The sequence below is a fragment of the Eretmochelys imbricata genome, chromosome 4 (genome assembly GCF_965152235.1).
Source record: "Eretmochelys imbricata isolate rEreImb1 chromosome 4, rEreImb1.hap1, whole genome shotgun sequence".
NCBI lineage: Eukaryota > Metazoa > Chordata > Testudines > Cheloniidae > Eretmochelys > Eretmochelys imbricata.
The window spans coordinates 16,404,807-16,432,503 of NC_135575.1; the positions used below are offsets into that span (position 1 = coordinate 16,404,807).

Below are 27,697 nucleotides of genomic sequence, written 5' to 3' on the forward strand. Positions count from 1 at the left end.
TTTTATGAAGATGCTTGAAATATCAAAAATGCTTGAAATATCTACTTGCCAGTAGGAAGCTGAAAGCTAGGCGGGGAAGAAAACAGGGCATCTATTTCTGCTGAATTTAAACTTTAAAAAAACATTTAAATGTCTAGACCTTAAGATCTAAAAGAAACTCTTTCAATTATAAGCAAATGCAGTCTGTCCTCCTGAGTCGGCAGACAGCTCCAGTACCTTTGCTGCTGTTCCTGGCTTTGCTGAGCAGCAACAGAAACAGGCACTGAAGTTATTCATACAGGAAGTTGACCCTGACCAATGGAGGCTAGGAGGAAATGACAGAGTAGCAGAGACCTGCTTCACCCCATTCCAAAAGCCAGGAGGCTCTGGAAAAGGAGAAGAGACAGAAAGTTTATCTTTCTCTTTCAGCAGCCAGAGAAAGTAGAGGTTCGCATTTTTCTGACATCAATTAGCCTGGGGCCATGGATTATGAAACCAACCCCCCACTCTCAGACACACACCAGAATCCAAGGACAGCATTCTGGTGTCACCCACCCTCTTTCACAGCAGCTTGGGATGGTGGAGGAGGGGAACAGCTAAGCTTCGAACCAGGACAGCGCCCCTGCCACCCAATAATCTTTTCTATCTACCACTGACTAGCAACCTTGGTCATTCAGCTGGTAGGTATCTACCAATTCTACCCTGGAATAAGATACTGCATCTGCAATTTCAGATGAATTGGGTTGGTTTTGGCAAACTTAACCAATGTAATGACTAGGTTTATAAAAAGAAGCTAATAACAATCTTAATTACAGAGAGAATAGTGTCTATCCATGATGAGAGTCACTACTACTCCAGTTCCCAAGAGGAATGCATCTCCTCCCGTGCTCTTTAGAATCAGGCCAACCATACAGGCATCTAACAGTTATCAATATAAGCCTTCACCACCTTTCAGATACCACGCCACTAGTCCAGCAAAGACTTATGTATGTGCTTAATTTTAAGCACCAGTAGGTTTTGTAAACTCCATTTAGGCCCCAGTTTAACTATTAAATGGTATCTTTTTCAGCTGTGTAATTCCACCCCCTCCTCCTTTGGAGTGCATCTCAGTTTAGTTAATAGGTCACTGAACTGGTTTACATTAATTGTCTTAAGTACCTTCTTTCCACTCCCAAGGGGAGAAACAAGGATCATTCAGTTCCACTCTAGTCTATGAAGCTGAATAGCAAAACATAGTTATTACATGTGTCTGATTTGTCACTAACTCCTATAGGATCTTTGTATCCTTGCAGTAAACAATTGTCTTTTCATTATCATCCATCCAGTCAGCACCTTCTTACCTACCTGGCTTGCTATATTTATAGCAGATGAAAGGTAGTCATCTGCACAAGGAATATCTGAATCCTTAATTAACTTTTAATTCCTAATGTTTTATTAGGCTGAATAGACTACATTAACACATCAGCCAAAATACCTCATGTTAAAAGGTTTTTGCTGCACATATTTTTAGTTAGTTTGAAAAGAAAAAGTCTAACTTAGTACCTACCTTGTGTTTCCCTCTGCAGATTTTTTATGAACTTTGGCCTACTTCCATATTACCCAGTTGAGCAAATTCAGAATAGTCTTTGCAGAGTAACATTTGAGAAAGTCTCACTTCTCTATATTAATGGAGTGCAGTGATTTATTTCCTGTACCTTTTTTCCTTTAAACCTTCCCCGCCCTCCCTTTTCATTTTTTTATTTACAGGCTCCAGGAACGAAATATGCCAACATGTTTCCCTCTATGAAAACAAACTGTGCCCTCTACATGCCCGAGAGATATTTACAAGGCTGTCCGGTGGTCCCAGTCCCATGTAATCATGAACTTCTCCTTTTAGAAATCTACCCTTATTAAAAAATGTTGTTAAAAAAAACAAACAAACCAGGACTCACAAGAACCACTCCTGCCCACTGCCCCAAACCCTCGGGTTGACGTTAGGAGACATGGAACAGGAACAACAGAACACCATGTTACACCAACACTTGCACGGCGGGTTCAGGGCCAGCCCAGGGAAGGCGGATGGGGATTTCTCAGTGTTATTGTCCAAGATGTCTATTTCTCCGCAGCAGCGGCGGCACGCACGGCTGGCCTCAGCCAAAACCAGGGGCGACCGTCCTCTGCCTACTTGCATCAAGAGCACCCCCACGGGCAGAGAGAGCGCCACGGCTCTCCGCCGCCGGGCAGGGCTTTGGGGAGCGGGAGAGGGGAGCGAAGAGCCGGGGGAAGCGGGTGAGCACAGCCCCTGTGCTGCCAGAGGGACCCGCTCAGCGAGCGGGCTCATGGTGGCTGTGAGGAACCACTAGGGAGGGAGCCTCTGAGCTGCTTCCTAACGCACACGCCAGCAGAACGGGGCCGGCACCGCAGTGGACACGAGCCGGGTCTGCATGGGAGAAAGGGGGGGGGGGGCAGAGGAAGGGGGAGGCTCCAGGGGAAAGAAGCAGGGGCGGGGGGGGTCCCCGTCCCAAGGGCCGGGGGTGGGGGGCAGCACGAGCCCGGCGCTACTCACAACAAGAAGCTCATGGCGCAGGCGGCGGCGGCGGCGCGGGACCAGCGAGTGGCTCCGCTCTCGGCTCCCAACGGCAGCGGCCGGCGCAGGGGGGGCGGAGGAGAGCGCGGGGCGGGGCGCGGAGAGCCGGGGCCTCCCTCCGCCGCGCGGGGCCGCGATCCCCGCCGCCGCTGCCCGTAGAGTTCCTCCGTCCCCGCTGCTTCAGGACCCCCCCCCCACACACACCGTGACATTGCCCCCAAACACCCCCTCCTCAAACACCGCCCCCAGCATCCCTGCCACCCCCCAAAACCACCTCCCACGGCCTCCCCCACGCTCCCTCCCAACTCTTCCCCCACTGCCCACCAAAACCAACCACCCACCCCTGCCTCCGCCAAACCCCACATACCACCCCCAGCACTAACCCTGCCCCAACACCTCCTTCCCAAACATGCCCACAGCGCCCCACTGCCTCCCCTGTATACTGCACCCCCTCTCCAAACACTGCCCATAGCACCCTGCTGCCTCCCATCCAAACACTACACCCCATTTCTGCAGCACTTCACGCCCCCAAACCTCCCACTACTGCCACCCTCTTAGTACCTCACTTACCTAACGCTACTTCTCGCAACACCCTCTCCCCAATCACGGCACCCTGGTACCAGCACTGTTCCTCCAAATACCTCCCACCTCTCCCACATTGCCTACTCCCTAACCTCCAAGAATCCACCTTAAACAGGACAACTGTCTTCACGAAAGCCCCAATTGCATTTCCCTCACAACAAGCCTATCAGCATTCCAGACCTTCCCCTAAACCTTCATTAGTGCTTGCCCCATCCAAAGCTCCTAGCAGTATTTTCCTCATAACATACCCGCAACACCTCCCCATTAGCATTTCTCTAAACTGAAGACCCCCCCCCACTACACCCCATTCCCAACACCCACTATTCTGCACTAACATCTCCCAGTAACGAGATTAGTCTAGTGGACAAGGCACTGGACTGGGACTCTGAAAACCTGGGTCCATTTCCCAACTGACTCACAGATTTCATTTGTGTCCTTGGGTAAATCGCATAGTAATTCTGTGCCTCAGTTTCCCATCTGCTGCAAAGACAATAGTTCCCTATTTCACGTGGCTCAGGAACTGATAAAATCAGAATCAAAGTATTGGAGAACAGCTGCAAGCCACATTTCTGGGCAGTTTGGACTGTGCTTTGGGTGTCCCTACCGTACAAGACAACTCCTAGATCAAGCAAGAGACACTTACTTTTCTTGGGGGTCTCCTACCCAGTATTCTAGTCTAAACAAAAATAAAAAGTGCAATCCAAGGATATAGGCTGTTGGTGAAATCTTAGCCCTATTGAAGTCAATGGCAAAACTCTTATGACTTTAGAAGGGCCAGAATTTCACTTCTTTATTTCACAAGTTGCTGGGTGCAAGCAGATGCCTGCTGTGGGATCCCTGAGTTCTGCGTCAGTGGGTGAAGAGTCTGTCCACATGGAACAACTTGTAGGATCAGGGCCATAGTTGAGACAAACAGAAAAATGCACTTTAGCATTTAAATGCATAAGAAAGGCAGGAGACCTTCAGGGTTGCTGTAAGGCAAGTTGGATTTTGCCAAAAGATGTCAGAGCTTAACAAAGAGTTTTAAAATTTTTATAGGATAAGTTCTAGGGTTTGAAAGTCTCCTGCCTTACTCATGCATTTAAAAGTTGAATGGCTTTTTCTGTATTCCAAACTAAGTCAGAATGTCAGGTTGGTGTCTCCCTGCTCTATTCATAATTATATTTTAATACTCTGTATTAAAGAAGCTTTTTTTTAAAAAATGGTTTATTGGGGGATTTGGGGTGTAATTAGGATGCATTTAAGATGACATTGCACTTTTTTCAATATATTTTTTAACAATCTGTATCTAGAGGGTATTTCTGAATTTGTTGGCCAGGTAGATCAGGCCCTATGCCTCAAAAATATTGGGGGGAAAAACTCAAATGCAGATGTATTCTGGTTTGGACCTGAATAATCTGCATTCCCTCCTCCCACCCAAATGCACTCTTCTGCCTCCAGAATGTTGTATTTTACTAGCAAGCTAAATTTCAAAGTCTTACTGCAGTATACTATAAGAGACGCTTTACCTTGGTAACTGTAATGGGAGATTACATTACCTGTATACTTTATGCCTTGTAGCATTTTTCTATTCCTAAGGGCAGGAGATATGCTTATTCCAGACATGGGGATATGAGGAATCAGCAGCAGACTGCAGTGTTACATAAGCATAGACCTGCTCAGCTGAGCAAGTAAAGACATGTTGAATCTAACAGATAGGAGGAGACAAAGGACCAGCACCAGCACTAATAGGTTCTTGAGCTGCAGCCACATCCACAACACCAACCTTAGTGCTTGGAGAGTTAAGAGCCAGAGGTCCTTATGCTCCACTAAAAGTACTGCTTACAGGAACCTGATTGGAGGAGCTCTGGAGCCCCTGATTGGAGCGGGTACACTATTTAAGCCAGAAAGAGACACAGAAAGTCATCTGTGCAACAAGATTGATCTTTGTTTCCAGCTACAACATACTGTGCTGTCAAATACTTCACTCCCAGCTTTGTCCAACTTCAGTCCTATCCTGCCCTTCCCTTTTCTGTTCCTGGTCCCTACTCCTTTGTCCTGAGTTGGACTCTTTGACTTTGATCCTGGGTCTGACCCTTGTCTCTGACTGGTTCTGACCCTTGGTTCCATTTCCTGTCTCCTGCTCTGACCACTAGCTCAGACTGCCCATGTCCCAGTCCCTGATAGCAAGGGCCTCACATCTGTTTTTGGGGATTATCTACTATACCACAAAGCATAAAAATTTACTTTGAAAGGGCCCTAAACCTAACACTTGACAAAATGCTTTGGTTCCAAATGAAAGTTTCCGGGTTCTAGTCACTGATAAAGATGAATTCATTTGGTGCTCAGAGCACAAAAATGTTCTTAAAATTATAATAAATATGTACTTTCTAAGGCAGGGGTGGGCAAACTTTTTGGCTGGAGGGCCACATCGGGGTTGCAAAACTGTATGGAGGGCCAGGTAGGGAAGGCTGTGCCTCCCCAAACAGCCTCCCACCCCCTATCCAACCCCTCCCACTTCCCACTCCCTGACTGCCCCCTTCTAAACCCCTGACCCATCCACCATCCCCCGCTCCTTGTCCCCTGAGCAGCCCCTCCCGAGACCCCCCCAACCCTAATCGCTCCTCTAGGACCCCCCCGCTCCCTGTCCCCTGACTGTCCCAACCCCTATCCACACCTCTGCCCCCTGACAGGCCTGCCCCAGGACCTCACCCCCTATCCAACCCCCACTGCTCCCTGTCCCCTGACTGCCCCGACACCTATCCACACCCCCGCCCCTAACTGCTCCCCAGGACCCCACCTCCTATCCAACGACACCCCCCCGCTCCCTGTCCCCTGACTGGCCCGACCCCTATCCACACCCCCACCCCTGACAGGCCTCCCGGGACTCCCCCCCGTCCCCTGACCGCCCCCCCCCAGAACCTCGCCCTATCCAACCACCCCCTGCTCCCTGTCCCCTGACTGCCCCCCGGAACCTCCTACCCCTTATCCAACCCCCCCCCGGCCGCTCAGAGCAGCATGTTTGGCAGCTGTGCTCTGCCACCCAGAGTGCTGCCCACGCGTAGTTGCGGGGGAGGGGGGAGGCAGCAGGGGAGAGGCTGGGGGCTAGCCTCCTGGGCCGAGAGCTCCAAGACGGTCCCATGGGCCAGATGTGGGCCACAGGCCGTAGTTTGCCCACATCTGTCCTAAGGTGTATAGTGAGAGGAAAACAATGTTTAATCACGAGATCCACTTCTGCAACTAATACGATGCAGTACATTAATGCCAGGGCTCTAGGAATATTGTACCCTAGATCTTGGATTAAATCTACAGTATGTAACACGGTGTTTTTTTAGCAGGTGTATTGTTTTCCTGATTAATGTATGGTATTTGTCGCCAGGGGAATGGATACCTAGATGACTGATTAACATGATAACTGAATATTTACATGTGGATATCTGACAGACTCTATGGTCAGTACCTCTGGAGTTATTTTCATGTACTAAATCAAATCCTGAACAAACAAGCAAAGCATGAATAAGTGATTTTTACTCCAGGAATTACAAAAGATTATGTGATGGGACATAATCCTCACCCCCACACCAGAAGTAGCACACTTCTTCAACCTGACCATGTCCAGTTACAGCTGGGTATCACGAAGAGTAATAAATATGGCCATTTGTTACCTCCAACAAATCCCATGGATTTGTTGTACCATGCTGTGTGTGGCCCCCACTTCCTGACATGCTAACAATTTCCATCTCTGGGATAAAGTGTGGAAACTTTCTCCAGAGATCTCTGCAGTGTTTGTGATATGGAGTTCCTCTGCATGGGGTTCATGCATATTTCATTCCCTCATGCAGCCGAGTCTCAGTAATGGATGTTTTGCAGTATCATTCACATAATAAGATACTATATATGTACAAGGTTTGCAGGTTAGGCCATTAGAACATTAAATAGTCTCCTAAGAAAAATCATGGAAACCTCATTGCTTGGATCGTTTAAAGTAAAACAAATCACTTATGACTATACTGAAGGCAACAATTGTGCTCTGGTAAGGTGATACACAGAGTACCTTACCAGAAGAGCAGCATCTGTTCTGATGCATGACTTGTTCAAGACTTTTCTTCTTTCTGCATCTCAGGCTATAGAAAACAAGAATTTGTGTAAGTAATTTTTAACACACAACTTTGCTATCAATAACCTCATTAACAATGAACAATACTCTGTCTTCCTAGAAATATAAATCCTCTAAACCCTTAATCAAATACAATATTGATGGGGAAGCTCAGATGTACTTATGATAACAGATTTCCTTTTTCAGATAGGCTTTCTTAACCAGGATTTCTGAAGAATAAATAAATACAAGGTAAATTTGACATATGTAATGAACCTTTTTCTTATCCTGGGTGTAGGGTCTTTGTTTCATAAATACATTCATGTTTACATATAAATGTTTTCTTACAGGAGTCACAGTGATGCCTGGAAGATATCAGTGTCATATTAAGCCATAATACATGTGCAATCATTGTCATATATTGCTTATAGGCTGTTTTGCCAACAAACTGTTGCCTCCTAAAGGTAATCTTGCAGACACTCTGAAAACTGCAAGACGGGTTCTGGAATGGGATACTACCCACATAGATATTCTTCCCATCAGTGGAGGAACAGATACGTTGAAGGCAAGATAAGTGAAAACAGATGTGCATGCATCTATTGTTGACAGAATCCTGCTTGTGCTCTGCTCAGTTGAGAAATATTCAGGAACAATTTATCTATATGAAAATAAGATCTATGTAGCACTGCCATAGTCAGTGAGGCTCAATGATCTGGTTATGCAGTGAAAAGCTGTTTGGCCTGGAAGCTGATTTATGTTATAGGTCAAACTGTCAAAAGCAGCTTCTAAAATTGTACCTGCAAAGTTTCTGCACTCAAGTTTTTGTATATGCAAAACTTGGGTCTGCATATTGAAATACATGTTATGAATGCAAATCTCAGGTTTGGCATATGCAAAAAACTTGAACATTAAAAACAACAGGCTCAGCTTTAAAAGCTGGGCTGAAGCCCCTTTGCAAATCCACATATGTGACTTATTGTGTCCAAAATCCAATAAATTGGAGAGGACTGTTGTGCAAAAGCTTGTGCTCTAAATTGTCCAAGGTAACAAAAGTCCAACTCATCCTATTACATAAAATTGTTTATAAATATGAGTAAAAATTAGGAGAGAAATAGATTGGTACAAAATGGGTTGTTTATTTTCAAAGAATGGCGATAAGAGGCCTTCAAGGCTCCTGGTAAAGTCATGCATTGGCAGAACAAGCTGATTCTAGAAATGGGAGAATGTGTTTACAGTTTAAATCACCAAAATGTTTTGATTGGTTAATTTTAATGGGAGAGGTTACCTCCCCTTCTTTGACATTGCTTTATCTGGGGTTGCACTAGATAGGACCAGTGGAATGTGAGACTGAAAGGAGTGAGTTTCACCATCATGGCTGCCAATATCCCCACCATCTCCCGGAAGCCTGGGATCCACCATGACAGGGTGGGTCTTCACTGTTCCAATTCTGAAAGAATCCTTACCGGAGCAGGTCAGAGAGATGGAAAACCAGAGAACATCACCAGCTTTGGCTAAATCCTGACAATCTTGCATGTGAGCCTTAGGCTCCTGCTGTCACGTCCTCCCTCATGTGTCATTTTCCTTTCCTACCTTTTTTCTTTTCTGCATTATTTCTTTTTGCCTCTGACTGATAAGAATTTGACTTATTTGGCCAAGATAACTCCACCTTTTTCAACACTGCTATGAGTCTGTGACCAGAAAGGCCGGCAATGCCTTGAATAGCACAGTGCCAGGTCACACAGTGGCTGATCAGACAGCATGCTGGGCCTGTATTACTCCAGCAGTGAGGATGTAAGTGAAAGTCAGTACCAGAAACATTGTATGCTTGTCTTGTCTTAAAGGAACAACAGCAGTTCTATGCCATCTAAAGTAACCCCCCTTCCCTCCCCCCCCAAAAAAAAGTCAGGACAGTTAGGACTGTCTTTAATACCAATTAATACCCTGTAAAAGACTCTCAAGCATAGTGACAGGTTTCAGAGTAGCAGCCGTGTTAGTCTGTATTCGCAAAAAGAAAAGCCGTACTAGTGGCACCATAGAGACTAACCAATTTATTTAAGCATAAGCTTTCATGAGCTACAGCTCACTTTTCCACCGAATGCATCCGATGAAGTGAGCTGTAGCTCACGAAAGCTTATGCTCAAATAAATTGGTTAGTCTCTAAGGTGCCACTAGTACTTCTCAAGCATAGTGGTGGTGGTGGGTTTCCCTATGTAATCCTTTAAGGGAAAGGGCATAAGGAATAAATAAAATTAAAAAAAACCTTAACATTTCAAATACTTTAACTGTTTATCCTTCTTCTTCGCTGTTTTTTTTAATAAAAAGTTGAAAAGATTGCAATGGTGGTTATTACAATGGGAATAAGCCTACAATAACTCAACATGAAACCCTGAACCACACTTCACTGTTTAATATTGTAACCGAAGAAGCCTTTGTTTACATCTTAACCGTAATGGGCCCTGAGATACCCATTTATCAACCCAATGGGACACATGGGATACAGGACACATGTATCTTAGAGCTTGTTTACACTTTACTCCTGGGGGAATTCTGTGCCACTGCACATGCACAGAATTTATGTCCCTCACAGATTTCTTTGCTTCCTTGCAGAAAAATGGCTTTTTGATGGGGAAGCAAAGGGAAGTCACGAGAGTGGTCATAAGACCCTCCCCAGCAATATGTTTTGTGTGCCCAGGGCAGCCGACAGAGAGGTAAATCACTGTGGGGCGGGGGCAGGACTGGGGAAAACCCGGCTGGGCTGGGAAGGATGGGACTTCCTCTTCCCCTGCATGCCGGCTAGGGCTGTGTCAGACCCACCCCCAGATTTCTCCCCTGCACACTTCAGCTGCGAGAGACCACTATACAGGTTGCTGCTCCCCTATCTGCCCAACCCCCATGCATCCAGACCCTTCATAACCAGACCATCCCGCCGAGCCCCACTCCCTCTGCACCCAGAACCCCCCTGACAAGCCTCACTCCCCCTGCACCTGGACCACCCCAACAAGCCACCATACCCGGATCCCCAGCCTACCAAGCCCCAACCAGCTGCACCTGGATCCCCATCCCACTGAGCCCCACTCCCCCTGCATCTGGACCCCCCACTAAACTCCCCACACCCAGACCCCCCTGCCGAGCTCTATCCCCCCCAAACCCAGACTTCCCCCACTGAGCCCCAACCACCTTCATCTGGACCCCCCTGCAGAGTCCCATTACCACTGCACCCAGACCCCCCCAACAAGCCCCTGTGCATCCAGATCCCCCCCACACCCAGATCCCCCACTGAGCCACCCACACCCAGATTGCCCCACACAGAACCCTCTGAAACCACACCTGGATCCCCCCACGCTAAGCCCCTCCACACTTGGATCCTGCATTACTGAGCCTGCCTGTCCACACCTGGTACAGCTGGCATGAAGGGGCAAGGCGGTGGGTGTTTCTGGGGCAGGCCCAATCCTTGTGCTGTGTCCGGGTTGGGTGCAGCCTCACCACTGAGTCCATGTCCCACGGGGGAGCTGCACAACGATCTCCCACCTCTGGGCAGCCAGTGGCCTGTGCTCCGCAGTGCCATGCTGGAGCCTCCACATTTATATGACAAATAAAATGTGCAGAATTTTAAAATACTGTGTGCAGAATTTATAATTTTTTGGCACAGAATGCCCTCAGGAGTAACACTTATAATGCTACAGCACTGTAGCTGCACTACTATTACACTTCATTGAAGACACTACCCGCACTGATGAAAGGGCTCTTCCTGTCAGCATAGGTATTCTACCTCTCTGAGAGGAGGAGAATTCTCCTGTCGACCTATTGCTGTCTACACCGGGGGGTTCGGTCTGTTTAACCGCGTTGCCAGGAGTGTCGATTTTTCACACCTCTGACTAATTTCCTAGTCAGGCCTTATTCATTTGAGACAATTCATCTTTTTCCTGCTGCCTTCAGCCTGTTCGTTACATAATTTCTTTCTCCTTAGTGACCAAGCTTTTCAAAATGAGAAACATGTTTAGAAGGGAAAATGGGAGATGACAACATGGTTAAATGATTAAGGCAGGGACGTGGGAGTCCAGATTCATGGGTTCTTTTCCCACCTCCGCTAGACTCACTGTTTGAGCCTTGAAAAGTTTGCCAAGCACACCGAGCCTCAGTTTACTCACCCGCAAGATGGCTATATTAGTTATTACAACACCACCTCGCTCTTATGTAGCACTTTTCATCCGTCGACTTCAATGTGCTTTACAAAGGAGGTGACTGTTGTTACACTGAGCCACAGAGAGGTGAAGCCCCTTGCCCGAGGTCACCCGACAGGCCCGTGGATTATCCGGGGACAGCACCCAGGTGTCCTGAGTCTCGCCCAGTGCTCCAGCCACGAGGCAACACGGCCTCCCTGGATCAAAGCGCACTAAGCTAAAGGGCGACCAGGCTCCCTTATTCGGGGTGGAGCATCCACACGGTCACGGGGAGCCGCTGCTCCGGACTAGGTGCAGACAAGCCCTAACCCCTGCCTAGGTTCGGTCTAGCCGAGGTCTTTTCGCCAGGGGTTTCAGCGACCTGGGGGAGGGGGGAAGAGTCTCTCTTCTTCCGGGCTCGGAGCGTCCACACAGGGAGTCACCGGACACGACACCCGCCGTGTAGCCCAGGGCTCACCCCGGTACCACCGCAGGGGCTAAACCTAGCCCGCCCGCGGGAGGGGGCGGCGGGAGGCGCGAAGCGCCCAGCCCAGGCCGGACCGGGCCCCACTCGCCATGGCAACCAGCTCGGGGCCAGCCCCACCACAGCGCCAGGGCCTCCTGGGAAGGGGAGGCGGAGCCGCCCGCCCCGGGCCACCTGGTGTCCCCGCCGCAGCGCATGTGCCGGGCCCGCTCCGCCCCCGCCGCCGCCTCGCCTCGCCGCCGCCCATGGCCGGGACGCGCTGGGTGCTGGGCGCGCTGCTCCGGGGCTGCGGCTGTAGCTGCAGCAGCTGCCAGCGCACCGGGGCGGCCTGCCTGCCCCTGCGCCCCGCTGCCTCCGCCGCCGGCCTGTCCGGCCTCTCCGGCCGCCGCCGGCTCCTGCTGCTGCTGGGGGCGGCGGCCGCGCAGAGCCGGGGCCTGCAAGTGGCGGTGGCCGCCGGCAGCCTGCCCAGCCCGGCGGGGCCCGGGTTCGGGGCCTTGCGGGGCCCGCTGCTGCACCCGGCCCACCCGGGGCGGAGCTACGGCCAGGTACCATCCCCCCCACCCCCCGCCGGCCGTATGGGGGGGCGTAGGCCCTCGGCCCGCACCCCCTTCCCCGGGGAACCTCCACCTCATCCTAGGGGTCGCTGCTCCCCGTTTCTTGGGGGGGTTCCCAAAGGGCCCCCTGGTTGACGTCCCGCCTTCAACTTTCTGGGGGACCCTGAAGGGGGGCGTAACTCCCCCCTCGATCTCTGAGAGATCTTGTGGGTGTTGCTTCATCCTCCCCTGACTACCCCTGCCCCCCCCCCCAGATCTCTGCAGGAATTCTCTGCCCCTGTCCCCCGAAATCTGCTCCCTTTTCTTCAGTCTGTAGGGGGGCGCCCATCTCTAGCCTCTGGGGGCGGTCGCTCCCTTTTCTATCAACTCCCCCTTTCCGAGGGTCACTACCTGGGCTAGCTATCTCCTCCCTGGCACCCACTCTGAGTGATATAAGACTTTCCAGGGGGGAGAGGGGCTGTTTTTTCCTCCTCATGTTCCTGTTCCTGTGGGTAGCACCCAATCTTTATTGGCCACTGTGTCTGTTTATACCTAGGAGGTCAGTGGAAAAGCCATTTATTGGAGCCCTTACAGGGTTAAGAAGAAATTCTTGTCACCCTTGGGAGAACTCCCTTACCCAGCGTTGAAGGTCACCTCTGTTGCCTTCTCCATCGTGCCTAGGAGGGGAGGACATTATCTGAGATGTTAAATACCCAGTCTCTTGTCAAGATAGCAAATTAGAAGCCACAGACTTTTTTGTATAAGTAACTTCTCTAAGAATGCAATCATTCTGTAAAATGACTGTGAACTATTGTATACAGGGTTTTTTTCCCCTGTATTGTGTCTAATTTCTTGAATGCTGAGATTTGTGTAAGAAACTTTTTTTTAAAAATGATTAATTGCCCAAATCTGCTAGATTTGTAGCATAGCATAAAATAGTTTTCAGAGGAAAGTCTTGTGTATCCTGTTGCCATTAGGCAACTGGCTCAGGGTCCCTAAAATTAAGTTTCTCATTACTTGCTCAGCTCACTTATTTCACTATTCCTTCCATGCTCTCGGTGAGGAGTGTGTGGACTTTTCAATCCTATGTTTCAGCTTAACAAAAAGTAAAACATGGTGAATTTTTCACAGAAACTGGGTCTGTGTTTGAGTTTGTAACAAAATAATCTGAGTAGTTTTCCCTTTTCTTCCAAAGATTTCAGGCACCTCTCAGTCATTAGGCATTATCTGTGGTGGAGACCCTGAAAAGCAGACTTTTTAAGAAATAGTTCTTTTTGTTTAAGTCATTTACTACTCCTGGGACTGAAAAAATCTGTATAAGGAGCAATCCTACAGTTTGACTGGGTAATCTAATAGACTGTTTTTATCTCTGTTTACTTCTCTGAACTGCTGGTGAGAGCCTGCACAATATTCATTTAATAGTTGTAACACAGAAGGGAATGATCACTGAAACAAGTAGTTGAGCAGCTGTTGTTCTTAAAAATAATACTGTTTTCCTTTTTCAAAGGATTTGAGTTCCTCATTTCAAGATGAGTATCCTCCACTCTCAGAATATGAACCAATTCCATCCAAGACTGGAGAGGAAGATGATGTGTTTCTTATCCGAGCCCAAGGATTGCCATACTCTTGCACTGTTGAAGATGTGCTTAGTTTTTTCGCTGGTATAATATCTGGTCTTATACAGAGATGTGATGTGGTTGAATGTGTTTTTAAATATTAATGATTGAACCTAAAACTTAAATCCTATGTTTACCGTTCAGTTCCATTTTTATAAGTATTTGATATGGTGGAGCTATTTATTCTGTGTTCAGTCTCTCTCTGTCTCATAAGGGTACAAATTAGGGCTGTTAAGCAATTAAAATAATTAATTGTGATTAAAAAAATTAATCCTGATTAATCATGCTGTTAAACAATAGAATACCATTTATTTAAATATTTTTGGATTTTTTACATTTTTCAAATATTTATTTCAATTTTAACAGAATACAAAGTGTACAGTGCTCACTTTATTTTTTATTACAAATATTTGCACTGTAAAAAAACAAATAGTATTTTTCAATTCACCTAACACAAGTACTGTAGTGCAATCTCTTTATCATGAAAGTTGAACTTACAAATGTAGAATTATGTACAAAAGAACCCTGCACTCATAAATAAAACAATGTAAAACTCTGCTAAATTGACAGCTCTTGTACAAATAAATCATTTAACTTTATTTTTAAAGTTATATTTTAAAATACTCATTATTTGAATTACAAACTCAAAAAATAAAAATTTGCCAAGCAGGTAAGGCCTTGATGCTACAATCTGATCCAAGTGGGTAGATCCTTGCATCCGTGCAGAGCTCTGCTGACTTCTGTGGCCCTCCATGTGGGTATAAATATCCACCTGTTTAGAACAGATTGTATGATCAAGGCCTTAAATTGATAACCAGTCGAAATTAAGGCAATGTATGATCCTAGTTGTGTGTATGTGGAGATATCTCTATCTATAGATAGATAATGGCATCTGTGTGGCATTTACTGTCCTGTGTTTGATATACTGTAGTGTGCTGCTTGGGTGAAATTTTTATATAGGATCAGAATGTTCAGTTTCGATTGGACCAGCAGATTATGGTAAGGAAGAAACACAATAAATCAATACTGTGTTGTTTCTTTAACCATGTCTTTTGTGTGTAACTTTCTAGACTGCAGGATTCGAAATGGAGAGCGTGGGATACACTTCCTTTTAAACAGGGATGGCAAACGCAGAGGAGATGCTTTGATTGAACTAGAGTCAGAACAGGATGTGCAAAATGCCTTAGAAAAGCACCGGGAATATATGGGTCAGCGGTACGTGGAAGGTACGTGTAATCCATCTGTTTTGAAGATAACCTACATATATTAAAACAGGCGCAGAATATTTCGGAACAAAACTAAAGTTATATACTGTGTGGGAAACAGAGGGAAAAGTGTTGTAGAAGTTAAAAGGACTGAAACAGTAACTAGAAGAAATGTGATTGTGGTTGTGAAGATTGTTGTATATCAATCAGTGTCAGCATACACAGTTTTACTATTTAGTACCTGTAAGCAAAAACCTTTAGGCATTGTTCAGTGTTGTTTTTTTTTTTTTTTTTTTTTTTAACAACTCTTAATTCTAAAGAGGGCCTGGAGGGTAACTAGAGTTAAAGCTAGCTTCCTGTTTTGAACTTTATTTTCATACATGCTTTCCCTCTCTGCTCCTAAACTTCACCAAAACCAAATGAATCCCTTCAAAAGCTCAAATACCACATCTTATCCCATGATTCCATTTTATGAAGAAGGTTAGGCAAATAATACAAAGAGCTTTGGAGAGAAGGGGATTGAAAAGTCATGGTTTACTCTCCAAGAATTTCCTTACCTTTTTTTGCTTGTCATTTCTCTGAAATGGATTTACATACTTCAACCTTTTCTCCTCCTGTCATTCTTCCAATAGAGCTGTTTGGAAAACGTATTCTTTTCCCATTGAAAATATCAACAAAGAACACTTTGTTTTTATCAAAATTGTCCACAAAAAATCAAAACCTGAGATACTTTGTCCAAAAATAAAAACATTTCACTTTTGAAATGCCTCCACAACCTGGGTATCTCATGCTCCCATCTTCCGCTATAGGCTGGGATTCCTGGTTGGACTCCATCTTTCATGATGCATCACAGTCTCCCCTCTTGATAAGGGAGGCTGTGCATCATGACATTCATACGGCTGCAGGGCATTATGTATTCCCAGGGAATTCTGCACCAACAGTTCTGCGCACAATATTTTAAAACTCTGCAAAATTCTACATATTTTATTTGTCAAAAAAACCCACTATAATCACGCCAGTTTCAATTATTTTGGTAATTTATTTCAAAATACCTGTCAGCAAGCATGTCTGTAACAATAGACTACAAAAAAAAGACTCAGGAAATGTTTTCTGACCAATAGATTTGTTACTAGGCATATTAATACAGAATGCTGAGTAATTCATTTAAACTAGCATACAGAAACATATTTCCTGCACCCCTCAGAAACAATGCAAAGGCTTGGGGGAGTCAGGGTGACAGGGGAGCCAAAGGAGATGGAAGTAATTGCTGGGAAGAAGCTTGGGAGTGAACCTGAAGTGTGGGTGGGAGAAGTATGGAACTGGGTTTTTTAGAGCAGAGGAGGGATTGTTAAGGAGTTGGTGAACCTCCCCCATGCTGACCCTTAGCTTCTCCCATTTAGCCAGGCACATCTGCCCCCACCCCATGTGTCCCTGCGTCGCCACTCCCCATTCAACCAGGCATATCTGCACACGTTCTCATGTAGCCCTGCACCTTCACTCAGCCAGGTATAGCTGCTCCTGTCTTCATCTGTCCCTGTGCCCTGATTCAGCCACCCCCATTCCCACACTACAGGATCTGTCGGTTGCTGTGTGGCTTGCAGGTTTGAAGGGGATTCCTTTCCCCATTACGTAAGTTTCATAGATTCATAGAATATCAGAGTTGGAAGGGACCTCAGGAGATCATCTAGTCCAACCCCCTGCTCAAAGCAGGACCAATCCCCAATTTTGCCCCAGAACCCCCTAAATGGCCCCCTCAAGGATTGAACTCGCAACCCTGGGTTTAGCAGGCCAATGCTCAAACCACTGAGCTATCCCTCCCCCCTATTGTAAAAGTTTTTTAAACTTCTCGGGAAACCCAAGTGAAAACTACAGTTAAAGTTGAAAGAATCCTATTGCTTCAGCCCAAAACCAAGAAGAGACTCTTTCTTTCTTCAGGGTGACTTTGCAGGGGTTGGGGTGCAAAGGAAAATATACAGTCTAGTCTTGTCTTGTATTCTTTGCAGTTTTTGAAATACATAATGAAGATGTAGATGCCATATTGAAGAGTCTGCAGTCCAGTTCATCCCCTGCAGTTAATGATGGAGTTGTACGCCTCAGAGGCCTTCCTTACAGTTGTACTGAAGCAGACATTTCAGAGTTCTTTGCAGGTGACTTAAGACTTTTTTCTTTTCAGCTAATATCTTCTAAATAATATCTTCTGCTTAGCTGATGTAAATTTGAGTTGTAAAAATTCTCAAGTGCAATATGGTGATGTCGTCTTCTCCTGCTGTCTGCAGGACATGTTGATACTTATGGCTCTCACAATTACTGGGCTAACTGCACCTCTGACCCCTTCTGGTCTGACTGCACACATTCTCAGGTGTGGTGGCATCACGCAGTTTTCCCACTCTCACACCGAGCCTTTGGCTGCAGTCCCCTGGTACTAACCATGATTAACTGAGCAGGTCCGATTTAAATTCAGAACCTGCTGCCCTCTTCCCTCCAAGGGCTGTGACCAGTGGTATCCAGTGACTAGACAGCCTTCTTAAAGCAAACTGGTTCATGGAGTTTAAGGCCAGAGGAGATTATCAGATGATCTAATCTGATCTCCTGTATATCACAGGCCAGCAGCATCCACATGCTAAACCCAGCAACCAAAATTAGACCAAAATGTTATATCCCACAAGAGACTACACCACTGTGTGCCGCAGGCAGAGAATAGGAAATCAGAAGCATTTCAGAGAAAAAGATCTTAAAACAATAAACCGACTGTACACTTGTCTGTCAGCCTTCTGCATGGGAACACTGGCAGGTCTAAGCTTCCTGCATAACACCCCTACATGACACACTCTGCCCTTAACTCACAAACCAGTTCCCCCCTTTACTTCAGGCAGTGTGTCATCCTGCTCAGTCTTTTGATCACCCTTCTTCACAGCTGCTAAGTCATTTTTAACAGTTTTTAACCCTTTGATCTTTTAGCGCCCAGCCCTGGTAAAACAAGCCTCGCAGCTCTGTAGGAAACAAAATAAAGTATCCTTGAAGTCAATATCTTTGCTACTGTCTTTCCAGTGTCTGCTGGGATGTGCCCTCGCTGAATTAAACCAATATAGGTGTATAATAAACCTTTCACTAGCCCTACTATATTTACACAGTCTATCTCGGTCACTAGGTCACCTACAGTATTAACACACACATACACAGCAACTCCACATTTGCTGCTCTGGCATCCTCAGAAGGCAATAGTTCAGCAATTACAAATTCTGCCGACAGCTCCTAGAAGAGGGAGGAGCAGCACCCATTAAGACTTGGGATGCATGCCCACCATCAAAGCAGAACAGAATCCTGTTGCTGAGGGGTGGCCCATGCTGATTGGGGAGAGAGTTTGCTTCCCTTCTGGGCTCTGCAGGATTGGCTTCCACTTTGTAGAGACAAGATTAGGATGAAAATAAGATGAAAAAGTTAAGGCACATAATAGATAAAATGGTGCCAGAATGAAATATCACCGACAGTATATTGTGCACCTCTTCATAATGTGATCACTCCTTTCCTATGTAGTTTGAGCATTGAAATAGTTAACAATGTTGATATTTAAATGATCCTCACTAGTTAACACATGACTGAGAGAAATGTGAACTGTCAAATTCATCAAAGCCACTGTTTCAGGCTGTCTGCAAACTCAGGCAGATGTTGCTGTGTCGCCTTCAAAATGCGAGCAGACTGTGTTTAAAGTCATAACAGCTAGATAGGTACTTACTAACAAATATGATGGAGAACAAGATGACAGCCCTCCAGGAAAAAATCAGTTGAACAACTCAGCCCAGCCTGGTCCATTTCAAGCCTTGGTTTAGAGTTAGCATAGAGGTTTAGAAGCTCTAGGGTATATCAAACATCATGATTATATCTCTGGCTTCTCTAAAGTGTGGCAGGAAGGATTGCACAGGGGAAAAATAATTAATCATTTAAGTATGGTTGAATACTTCCCCTGACTTCTGTGTGGGCTGGTAGAAATTGAGAATAAGTCTGACAAAATGAGCACCTGCCAGCTGTTGAGTAGGGAGAACTTGTTCATGTGCTTTAGGTCCTCTGTCCTTAAACAAAAAAACAACAACCCCCAATAGAAGAATGTAGAGAACTGAAATCTTGTAGTAATCACTTATTTTCCCTTTGAAAACTCAGGCAGACAAACATTTCAGAGAGTAAAGCTCATATAAAAGTAAACTTTATGTACAAATCAAGGAAAAGGTAGAAAAGGAATAAGTTTTAAAAAAATCCAAAATGTTCAGTACTTGATCAGTTCTATTCAGGGCAGCTTGTTAGTTCAGAAGTAGGTAAGTTTTCATCTTTTTAAAACAAGAGAAGGAAAAATGCATATGCTACAGCTCATATAAAAAAATGTTTTTCCCCCCCCCAAAGGTTTGGATATAGTTGAGATGACTTTTGTCATGGATCAGAGAGGAAGAAGGAAAACAGGAGAAGCTTTTGTGCAGTTTGCAGCACCAGAAATGGCAAATCAAGCCTTGTTAAAGCATAAGGAGGAAATTGGGAATCGGTATGTGTTTCAGTGTGGTTAACTAAGTGTTTTACATTAGGACTTTAATCTAAGGATACAGAATAATTTAAAGCTTGTGGATATAAACAGTGAACAAACATAATTGTGTTCACCTTTTTGTTCCAAATTGTTCATTGACAGTATGCTCTTTCACTCCCCCTCCTTGCCTTGATTACCTTGCTTTTCACTGGGTGATATGTGTATTACCCCAGCCATACATGCTAGCATGAGTGTCGTTTGAAACATTTTGTGCAGCGTGGAGACTTGGTGAGATGTTTTGATGTAATATTTAGGATTCTTAAGGGAACTGGATGCCTTTCATTAGACAGTGAAGGTTAAAAAGTTTCTGGGAGATGTAGTCCGTTACTCTGGCCTAATCCGGGATTCTGGCTTTAACAGTACCCATCTAATTTAAATGGGAACATTATGGAATAATTTTGCAGGAGAATAGGTAAAGCATCTGCTGGGCTGGGATAGTCTTTCCAAGGCCATTTTTTTGATGCCTGCAATTGGGTGGAATCTGGTGCATGCCAAATTGGAAAAAAAATTGTTCTTCTGAAATGTATTTTAAAGAGGTCTGAGTCATTCCTGTCAGAGGTTATCCAGACAGTATCTAGAGGGAGGAGTAACAAACTGGGTTGTGTCTGCTTCCCCTTTAATTAGAACATGGCTTGACAAGTATATTCCATCTATTAAAATTCTTTCTTAATGTTTAATATTTTTCCTTCTGTTTAGTATTTGTAGATGGTTGCCAGAGCTACCTTTTTCTCTGGGTGTTTTGTTAACCTATTTTCACCTGTAAATCATACTTGCTAAAATCTCTAGCATCTTTGGTCTCCTTTGCATTTCCTGCACCGTATCAGTGTTATCTGTAATGAAGAGATCTTAGTTGTATACAATACTAACCATGGCTTCACCAAAGTGGGATTGTTACCTCAGTCATTACATATAAAATCCTTATTAACACATCCCAGGAAAACTGCTTTTGCTTTTTGTTTCTTGTAGTTTCAGCATACTGCGAGCCTCTAATCTGACATCCCTCATCCTTTCTCTCCCCTAGATTTTTTTTCACATTATTGCTTTCTATGGCCCCAGCTGTAACTAGGAACAGACTAATTTAGCAATTGTGGTTAAACACTATTGAGGCCAACTTTACTCTAATGCTGTTTGGTCCAGCCTGTGTGAACAGGACCAAATCATGATTTCATTAGGTTCTTAATAAAAGGATAACCTAGAAAGAGGCCTTGGCTATTTTGTGATAACTTTCCCCTCTTTCATATGAATGGGGTCCTATTAGTATTCCTTGATATTGCAGTTCATCTTGGTCAGTTTTTCTGGAACTTTGTTTATCTAAATTGTGTGTTATCCCATTGATTTTCACTCCATTCTTTAAAAATTGGGCCCCTTGGCAATCATCTTCCACTCTTTTCTTGATTCCTGACTAATTTTGTATAATCTAAGTTTCAGTTATTAACTGTGCTTCCTTATTAATATTTCCTTGTGTTACATCTAATAGCACCTTAAATTATTAAAAGAGAAAGGACATTTTAAGTGACTTTCCACTGTCCATGCAGCTTGCATCTCTGTTTAGCCACTGAAAATAGAATAGATGGTTTATTTTTCAGCACTAGTACAGTGCTGATCCACCGGAATTCATACTGCTACAGGAGAAGTTTAAAAATAGCATTTTTTTTAAAATGCAAATTATTATTTATGCAACAAAATGTAAATTTTGGTTCTGAATTAAGTTGATAGCATCCTTTCAAACGCTGAAGTAGACTCCATTTAAGAGGCCACATCTACGCTACCCGCCGGATCAGCGGGTAGTGATTGATTTATCGGGGATCGATTTATCGGGGATCAATTTATCGCGTCTAGTGTAGATGTGATAAATAGATCCCCGATCGCTCTGCTGTTGACTCTGGAACCCCACCAGGATGAGAGGTGGAAGTGGAGTCCATCAATCCCGCACTGCGAGGATGCGAAGTAAGTGATTCTAAGTCGATCAAAGATACGTCGACTTCAGCTACACTGTAGACTAAAGATCTTGTCCATACCAAATTGATCTGTGTGGCTTTTATTATCATGACTATTGCACAGAAATGTGGTTTTTCTCTTCTCTAGTGGCTCCTAATGTCCCTGGGCACAATATCTGGGTTCCCCATCTTCCTGAATATTCTTTGTCTTTTAGGAGCCCTTCTGAAGGGGCTCAGCACTTTTGATTGCCATTTTCATAATCTCAGCACTCCCGGTTAAGTGCTCTGGGATTTAGTACCGTGGATTGCATGATACCTAATAGCTTGTAAGATTTAAAGACCCAGAATGGCTACAGGCTTGCTTCGGTCCTTTTGATGATTTTATTCAGGTAGAGAATTATGGAAGGAGGGATACAGAGGTGTTGGTGCATTTGTTCCTTGAAGGATGAGGGCTGTAATTTTACAGTAGATTTCAGTTAGGATAAGACACTTGTCCCTCTTATGCTTGCATCTTTTACCCTGATTAATTTGATTCTGGATCCTTTGCAATTACACTGTTTATGGCCCAACCAGTTTTGTATCAAAACCTCAGTATTTCTAGGTGAACTTTAACTCAACTCTAGACAGGACTGTACTGAAAGCTTTAATGAAATTTAGCTGTATGAAGTCAGTGCATGCCATTAGAGCACCACACTTCCACTTTCTTCATCTGATACAATTGTTTCATCTCATGCTCTTTGGAACTGTGCTTATGTATGGATCAGAACATTTTCTTCTACATGCTTTCCTAACTTATTCTGCTATTTTTAGTACTGAATTGGTCTGTAGGAGTGCTGCAAATGTAGCCACCCTTCAAGTGGCTACATAGTCACATAAGTGTTGAACAAACTGCAGGGTTTTAGAATCCCATTAACACTTGAAATCACTGTGACCATTTTGGATTTACTCCGGAGAAGCAGCAAGTAGTTTCTAAAGCTTTAAAAGATTAATTTTAAGTTGCAGAGGCAGGCTTATTTGGTGCAGTTGAAAACTTAGCTTTAAAATGACTGTCCAGAATTCTCTGCTTCTTAATGAATCTCATGCTAGCTGCAAGTTGTGATGCGTGATTTTCAGCTCCCACAAAGCAGCATCCAGTAGGAACTCTGATAGCACGACACTTGAAAGTAATTGAACATTTTTGAAAATTCAGTATTCTTTCTATGGGTGTGTAGGCATACCATGTAATCCTTTTACCTTTTAAATCTAGATATATAGAAATATTTCCAAGTAGGAGGAGTGAAGTTCGAACCCATAGCGGTTCGTACAGGGGGAAGATGATGATGAAGAATACTTATCCAACTGCTAAACTGATAAAAGAATCCGAATCAGTCTTTGAAGAAAATGAATTGAGTCAGACCCTAGGACCAACAGCAGCTTGTGAAAGTGAAAAAGAAAACGGTGAGTTCTTGCTTGTTGCGTTTGTTCTTTGAAGCTCCTTTGCATTTTGTCACTTTTGCTTTTGTCTGCACTGTGTACACATGCATACAAACCATTTTTATGGAAGAGTGTAATGTTGCAAGTACTAATGCTACTTTTGTTCACCTGTGAAGAATCTTATAGAGAAGTGATTGAAAAGCTTCGGGATGCTTCAGAATTCGGGAGTACCTCATCACCGCTGCATTTTGTCCATCTGAGAGGTCTGCCTTTCCAAGCTAGTGCCCAAGACATTGTAAATGTACGTTACAGTATGATCACTTGAATATACAGCATTGGTGACCATTTAAACCCTGATTACACTTTGAAGAGTATCAACCTTTTGCACTATAAGTATTTTAATGCTGCCTAATTTCCAGATGGATTGCATGCGGAAACTCAGGATGTTTTAAAGAGTTGAAAGGACAAGATTCAGACACATTGTGGGGGATGGTGGGTGGGAGCAGAAGTCAAGGGATGGGTGGGTAGAACAGGTTCAATAGCTAATTAAATCCTTATAGTTAAAGCGCCCCACTTACTACTGTAAATTTAACTTTTGGTAGATGCACATACAATTTCTGCCTCGGAGTGTGAAAATTCTCAGGCCTAAAAAAATCCTCTAGCTCTGTTACAGGTCACTTGGCTTGTGGTATCTGAGGCTGTAATAGAGGTCATTCCATAGCCGAGTCCTCAGTCTTGCTTATTTTATTTAACATTTATGGTTCAGTAGAGCCTAGAGGCCTCAACTAAGTTGCTGTGTCATTGTGGTAGGCACTGTTCAAATGGTCTGTTCTAAAGTGCTGCCAGGCCTCGGTTTTGTGCTAAAGTATCTGAGCTAGTACTGCTAATAGCAGAGCCTGGGGGAGAGGAAAAACTAATGTGACGTCAAAGAGCAACAAGAACAGCAGAGCGTGAAGCTTCACTAGGAGAATATTTTTGGGTAAAGATGTTAAACAAAATAGACTGTCCTGCTTTCTTCTCCCCATTCTGTCTTGCATGTGTGTCTTGTTAAAAGAGAACGGTAAGAACAGATTTTTTCAATAGCTTAAGGCATATCACTGTGGGTGACTGCTCTTGTGTACATGTTCATGCCAGATCTTTTAAATAAACTTCTCTGCAGATCAATCAAAAAAAACTTGTTTTAAAACTGAATGGGTTTGATAAGATTTGTCCAATATAACCAGCATTTGTCCCCATGTTTAGCTGTAAGCATGGCTATGCAATCAATACAGCTGAGGGTTTTTTTTTTCTGGTGGGGGGGGAGGGGAAATAGTTAATCTAAATAGAGGTAGGAGACATGGTGTTTGTTCTGACAAACAGGACACTTTTCCATGCAAGGTGGTGAATGTCAGGGCACATGAGCAAATTTAGTCAAAAGGGTTTGTCAAATAAAAAGGGTTCAGATAAATATGATTGTGCTTATCTAAGCAGCAGCAAATTTAACTGACCATTTTACTTCAACTTGGGTATTCCCTTTATAGTGAGGAACCAAGTTGTAACGAAATGGTCAGCTAACTTTGATGCTGGAAGGAATCTTGTATATAAGCGGAAGAAAAATGGTAACTAACTAAAACATTTTAATTCTATCAAATTGGAGTTCCCAAGGTTTGAAATATTAACACTGCAATAAACTTGTAGAATTAAACTGCATAGCTTACCTCCTCCCCATTGCTCCATCTTGCCTTTCAGTTTGACTCTTACCTGCTAGCCATATATACTTAGGTTTTGTTTTCTTTAGTTTTTTGCTCCACTGAAACCTGCAAAAATCACCATGGAATATAATTCCAGTGGGAAAGCTACAGGAGAAGCAGATGTACATTTTGAGACTCATGAAGATGCAGTTGCTGCTATGGCTAAGGACAGGTCACACGTGCGTAAGTAGTGCTTGCATGTCTTTCTGCTGTGCAGTCTTGCTGTGGAGCCCGGTAGTGCCAGTCATCTGGAACATCTTGTCAGTCCTTGAGCTGTCTACTGATCGCGTAGTACAGAGTACCTTTCAATGTCTAGGCCTTGAATTGTTCAGGCCTGAAATGTTTAACTCTGCTCAGTGTGACTGTTGCATGCACTATACAGGCTTACTTTTTTGTTGTTGTTCAGAAACGTTAAACCATTTTGTAATTATTCCCCAGAGCATAGATATATTGAATTATTTCTGAATTCATCTCCAAAAAGAAAACAAGATTGCTAGTGACAGTGGCACAGTCTCAGACTAGGTAAGTGTATTAACTCCTTCCCCCGCTTGAAATGCATGCTGTTTCCAAAGATGGACAATTTGACCCTTATTTCATAGGCGTACTCATATAGCACACTGCCTGTATGCAGTACTTCAGCTATTTAAGACAAGTAGCTTAAAGTCAAAATCTAAGTCTAGACTGTTCAAACAACCATACCTAAAGTTAAGCATCTAAATTTATAATGAATTTCTCAGAGGTCTTATTTCAGGCACCCAAATTTGAACATTTTGACCTAAGGACCCCATCCAACTCCTGTTTAAAATATTCTTTTCCTTAATGGAGTTGGATGAGGCCCTCATTTAGACAATACTCAGTGAAGCATGACAGAACTGAGTGGGATGCTGTGGCACGTCAGACTCTTTATAGCTGGACAAATTGATAGGACTCTCAGTTAAGCAGTGAACTTGTGCTGGAATTCAGATTTTAAAGTGTCATTCCCCCCACTCCACCCCCAACCCAAATACACTGATTCTCTAGTTACTGTGGAAGGTGAAATGAAAGCCTAGGCTCATGAGTTTCTCAGTTGTGGAACTAATTTTTGTGAGTTATGTGTACCTGAAAAATGTATTGACCATTTCTACAGCAGTGGAGTGCCATGAGAAGCAAAACTTGTAACCCTTGATAGCATTTGAAATAGCTGACTTGTTCAACATTCTTTCTTGGTGACATGGGAGATACGTTGCCTACATCATGGGTGATGGAACTGGGCAAATGAGAGAATGTATGTGAGGGAGCAATCTTGACTTTTTTGATCCAGCCTCCTCCGAGTCAAGTGTTGTTGCCACTGGCCAGGGTCAAAATTTGTTCACTTAAGCAAACGTCTTTTAAGGCTTTTCATGATAACCGCTGGCTTTCAGTCATTCTTAAAAAGCCCATGTTGTGGCTGTGCTTGGACTGTGAGCCTGCTACATGAAGTCCACCTGACAGAGAACCATCATAAGCTTTGTTCAAGCATTGAGGTGGAAGAAAGCAAGATGCTCCACAGGATCAGCTGAGCCAAGAAAAAGGGGTGGAGATTAAACACATGCAGTTGAAGTTGTTGCTGATTGAAGCCTATTTAACCTGATATGTAGTTGCCTGCAGTGAACACCTGGGGCTGCTGTCCTGCTGCAGGGAGATTGTCCTCAGGCTATAGGGCTCTGAGACACAATTGTAGATTCTTCCCTTAAGTGTTTTCTGCAAAATATAAATGTTGGCTTTATTTTTTTAAATTAACTTTGATTGAGTAGAACTTTAGAATATATTCCTTGCATAGAAGAGTGTTCCCATCTCTCCCCCTTCACTTTCCTAGTCTGATCTCTGTAGCAAATGCAGTGGAAGATGGAACCTGCTCAAGTGCTACATTGATTAGGTTAGAGGTAAGAGACTAGTTGAGTTTCAAGGCTTTGATCTTCTTTGCCAGGTGTAGTAGACACTTATCCCATGCATAACTTGAAGACCATCTCCAACACTGCTTTTTGTTACTTGAGGAAGCAGTAACTGTTCTACCCTTGCACTACACGTCTGCTGCAAAGTCTGACAGGAGTATTTAGCACCATCTATGACCTCTTTAATGGGCATGCTGGTGAGCAGTCTTATTGAAAATGGGTTAATTTGCAGAGCATGATTTGGTTTAGCTCTGGGCTTGGATCTTCTCCAGTTCAGCAGACTTGTCAGAGGACCTGCTTATACCATTTTAAAGAGCTGCTTGTTTCAGTGGTGGCTTAACTTAGGTAAGCTTTGAGCGTTCCTGACAACTTAAGAGTTGTTGAGAGTAGAGAACTCTCAAACACCACTAGGAGAAGGGTGTTGGGGTGGAAGAAAAAGTTAGCATTTGCCAAATGAGAGCTTCTGATACCCAATCTCTAACATTTTTTCCTTTCTTTTCAGAATGAAGCAAGAACTGTTTCATTTGCTCATCATTCTTGGAGCTAGAAAGAGGTGCTCCTGTTCAGTAGCAAAGATAAACCACAGAGGACATCTTGTTTTTCCAAAGGCAATTCAATCTGTATCTAAAACTATTCAGCATGGGTTTGTGTAGTAAAGCGCACAATAAATGGTTTTCACACTGTGGAATTTGTCTGTAAAAACAGAATTAAGGTGGATTCCATAAACTGTCCTTGTATTATAGTAATTGCTACAGTACAGGCAGGGGTAAGTTCTGATCTAGGTTGTTGCTGTGACTGAAATATCACCTACTTGTTGCATTACTGTTCAACAGCTTATTTTTGACCTAAGCTACTTAACAGTTCTTAGTAGGTAAGAACCTTTTGTTTAAAGATTCCAGCAATAGTTGAGCACCCTCTGAACAATGCTGTCAACTTAACG

The 27,697-nt window shown here is 44.2% G+C and overlaps 2 protein-coding genes across 4 annotated transcripts in view; one reads left to right on the forward strand and one right to left on the reverse strand.

The window, feature by feature from the left end:
* Positions 1 to 11,870, reverse strand: part of MOB1B (MOB kinase activator 1B) — an 82,255-nt gene extending 70,385 nt beyond the window's left edge. The window contains exons 1-2 of one of the 3 annotated variants that reach the window (XM_077814893.1): positions 11,351 to 11,870; positions 7,166 to 7,230 (exon numbers count right to left, since the gene is read on the reverse strand). In XM_077814893.1, coding sequence (XP_077671019.1) covers positions 7,166 to 7,179 — 14 coding nt within the window. In that variant the 5' untranslated portion in view covers positions 7,180 to 7,230; positions 11,351 to 11,870. Of the gene's footprint in view, positions 1 to 1,910; positions 1,988 to 2,524; positions 2,608 to 7,165; positions 7,231 to 11,350 lie in introns of those variants that run through there. The other 2 variants (XM_077814894.1, XM_077814892.1) reach the window with 2 other exon arrangements.
* A 206-nt stretch (positions 11,871 to 12,076) lies between these two features.
* On the forward strand, positions 12,077 to 27,445 carry GRSF1 (G-rich RNA sequence binding factor 1). The gene is made up of 10 exons (XM_077814900.1): positions 12,077 to 12,391; positions 13,887 to 14,040; positions 15,066 to 15,221; positions 17,204 to 17,347; positions 19,593 to 19,728; positions 22,951 to 23,141; positions 23,294 to 23,418; positions 24,895 to 25,030; positions 25,286 to 25,369; positions 27,260 to 27,445. Exons 1-9 carry the CDS (start codon positions 12,092 to 12,094, stop codon positions 25,342 to 25,344), a joined length of 1,401 nt encoding a protein of 466 aa, XP_077671026.1. The 5' UTR covers positions 12,077 to 12,091; the 3' UTR covers positions 25,345 to 25,369; positions 27,260 to 27,445.
* The last annotated feature ends 252 nt before the right edge of the window (positions 27,446 to 27,697 follow it).

Excerpts from the sequence above, each read along its gene's own strand:
- GRSF1 (XM_077814900.1), top strand. The coding sequence starts at position 12,092 with ATGGCCGGGACGCGCTGGGTGCTGGGCGCGCTGCTCCGGGGCTGCGGC. Across the intron at positions 12,392-13,886 it reads CGGGGCGGAGCTACGGCCAG|GATTTGAGTTCCTCATTTCA; the intron begins GTACCATCCCCC and ends CCTTTTTCAAAG. Across the intron at positions 25,031-25,285 it reads TAAGGACAGGTCACACGTGC|AGCATAGATATATTGAATTA; the intron begins GTAAGTAGTGCT and ends ATTATTCCCCAG.